General features: G+C 34.6%; 1 protein-coding gene across 5 annotated transcripts in view; it reads left to right on the top strand.

The window, feature by feature from the left end:
• The window catches only part of LOC117179461 (nose resistant to fluoxetine protein 6-like), an 824,251-nt gene that overhangs the window by 335,523 nt on the left and 485,643 nt on the right, over positions 1–3,085 (top strand). For 4 of the 5 annotated variants that reach the window (XM_033371296.1, XM_033371298.1, XM_033371295.1 and 1 more), the window contains one exon: positions 2,449–2,568. The exons of the other annotated variant lie outside the window; for it this stretch is intronic. In XM_033371296.1, the coding sequence (XP_033227187.1) occupies positions 2,449–2,568 (120 nt within the window). The remainder of the gene's footprint in view (positions 1–2,448; positions 2,569–3,085) is intronic. 5 annotated transcript variants of the gene reach the window in all.

The raw sequence follows: 3,085 nt of genomic DNA, 5'->3' as shown, positions 1-3,085 counted from the left end.
TTTGCCTCAGTGCATGATTTTTCGTCATTTTTTGAGGTTATGGCTCAACCATGACGTGATGGGTGATTTTTGATACCGAATTTGAATTCAACGCCCCAAAATACATAGGAATACGTGTGTCTTGTTACCAGATCCGCACACTTTTTTTTGTGTGGCTGTGTTATGTTTAGACTTTTCTGCAGTTCATGAAGCCCATATGTTATTATTAAAAACATTTCTGTGTTGAAATGTTGTCATAGGCTTATACTGCCCAACGTTTCGAAGGCATTCTTGGTTAGAGATGGATTTTTATTTGATCATTTTTGCACGGGGCTGTCTCGGTATATATCATCAGTCACGGACGTATTTTTATAATGCAATCATCAAGTCATCTGATGAGAGCAGTCTGCCCAGACATATTGGACGAAGCCTGGCTTTACCCCATCATTGACGGAATGGGTTGCAGTCAAGTAAACGATAAGTGGACCTACAGCTTAAGGTGGGTTTCGAACCACCAGAACCTCGGTAAAGGTACATTGACAAATTTCCAGAGGTACCGGCTCAGGGATCGAACCCCGGAACTCTTAGGTGAAGTCCGAGTGTCTAACCAACTGAGCCACCGAGGCTCCTTATTTTATAATTTTATAATTTATAATTTTATCATTTTATTATTATTATTGTTTTTAAAAATATTTGCTACAATTTATTCGTTATTACTTGTTTAACTAACTTATATGCCGCAAAAGATTTAAAACATCTAGAACTGAAATAGCAAAAGGAATCTAGTAGCCTTGCGCATGATTTCTTTTAATCTTTCCATAACTTCAATTGGATTTCGAAGCTGTAAATGATATAACCTTTATACTGTGTGAAATAATGATTAAAATTTTTCGCTAATAATGCCCCTTCAGCCGCGTAAGCCCATTAAGAGCATTAGTTCCACATTTGACCGGTTTACAGCGTTGGTGCTACCCTTTCTTGCAACTGAGATTAATCGCCAAGGATATAAAATGTTTCAATTTAATACCGAGAATTGAATTTCTAGGCGACCGCGGCTCGCAAATTGACATATCTTTTGATGTTCGAAGTTTAAATTCACGTTTTCGGACTTTACAAAATAAATACATTGTTTTATAGTTATATGCTGTTCATATAACAGGTTGGGTCAATCGAGGGTTGGAAATGAAAATTTATTACATTCTTTGAATTTGATCAACGAATGTGAATGCTTCAAATAAACAAGAATAGGACAATAGCGGAAGCTTATTATTATATTATAAATTCTTCATCCTAAAAACCATTTATTCCTTTAGTTAATGAGAAAAGGATAACTGCAGAGTGCAAGTTTGATGTTACTTATATGCTAACGGACTAGACGGCGTAATGAAATACATATATACTAGCATCTCTATCAACATCTAGCGACATGGCCTGCTGACCTTTCCGCAGAGCTTGCCGGCAACGTGCAGTCAGCTATTAAAAATTTGAGACAATTTAAGAACTTTTGTACATCACGTCTAAGTCATGGCTTGCGGAAAACTGTAGCGATTCGCCCCACTTGCCTGTACTTAATTTAAATGGTTAAAAAAATAACTAATTTTGACTACTTAACGCTGGCCTAATTGCTTGCTAGGTCTCGGATTCGAAATAAAAAAATGAAACATTCAATTGGTTTTTCTATGAGAAATGTATGGATAAATTTCGAAGTTTTTTTACAAACGTTTCTACCTACGAAAAGTTCCTGAAAATTTCAAACTTCAACATAAGAAATAAAAACTTTATTTGTGCGATTTAATTTCTATTATTTTATAAATTCAAAACTCAGAGGCCATTTAGGCCCAACAATATAGGTTTTATAAAACTTCCGACCAAATATCAGAAAAACTCGAACCACACACACGCGCGTAAACACGCACCGCGCGTATGGGCGAGCGTGAGTGATGTCCACGTGCAAGCGAATCTTCCTACCAGTTCCAACATTTGTCGGGCAAGGTCGCGAGTGTTCTTTCTCGAATTTCACAGATTATTTACGAAAATACATCAATATCTGATGAATTTGGCTCATATCCGAGATCTAGGTTCGTGACTTTCTTAAGGGCAAATTTTGTCCGTGTAAAACAAAATGAAAATTCATTAGAACTTCTAGTTGAATTTGTTAAGGGAAATTCGATTTGATCCCACTGTGAAAGTTCGAACAGTGAATACCAAAATTATGAGCGAAAACCCTGATTTCGTGATAATCATATATTTTTGGACCATAAAAGTAACCATTATTTGCCATGTCAAAGACAACCTTACTTCAATGAGTTTTAAAAAGACTTAGTGAGCTGGCATGCAATGAACTAGAACTAATAAAAATTCAATTGAGAAACTAATTTTCCTTTTTATAATGGGTATTCCAAGTTTTTTAAGTCTTTTTTAAAATAAATACTTTTTAAATAACTAATAAGTCTTACAATTCTATTCCAGTGGCTTATTGGTAACAATACTTTTCTTTCGATCGATGGGTAATCTAAAAAACAACAGAAGTAATTATCTTGCAGCCAGTACATCGAAGTTTATGATCATGATCCTGTATAGATTTATTCGGTAAGTAGAAATATACACAAGATGCAATAATAAATACAACATAAATATTTAAGATCATTACATTTCTTTATAACAAAAAACAGTTTTACGTACACTATACTTATTACAATTTTGAAGCAAATTAATATTTACACCAGCCATAGGGTTGCCACCTTTCTCGCGGACTTCACTCGGCAGCTCTTTCGACGTAGGAGTGTGTGGGGGAGGGGGGGTATGATAAGTATGTTTACAAAACCATTTTTATAAGTATCATGCTAGTAAATAACATACGTTTAACCTTATTATGTAATGTTGTTGGTAAACTTTTAAAAACAAAGTTAAGGTTAAATATGTTTTCGAAAAATCTTGCAGTTTTTTGTACATCAGTTTCTGCGTCTATATTTTCTCCTGAGCCTTTTTGAGGTACTATTCATATGAGGGTAGTTCAATAAGTCCTTAGAATGAAGTATAAAAACAATTTTTTGGGGGTAAATTTTTTTTTATTTTTCAACATAATCTCCTTGGAGCTCTATACACT

This window comes from Belonocnema kinseyi, chromosome 9, assembly GCF_010883055.1.
Source record: "Belonocnema kinseyi isolate 2016_QV_RU_SX_M_011 chromosome 9, B_treatae_v1, whole genome shotgun sequence".
NCBI classification, from domain to species: Eukaryota; Metazoa; Arthropoda; class Insecta; order Hymenoptera; family Cynipidae; genus Belonocnema; species Belonocnema kinseyi.
The sequence above is the reverse complement of the archived record's forward strand: the minus strand, read 5'-3'. Positions and strand labels throughout refer to the sequence as shown.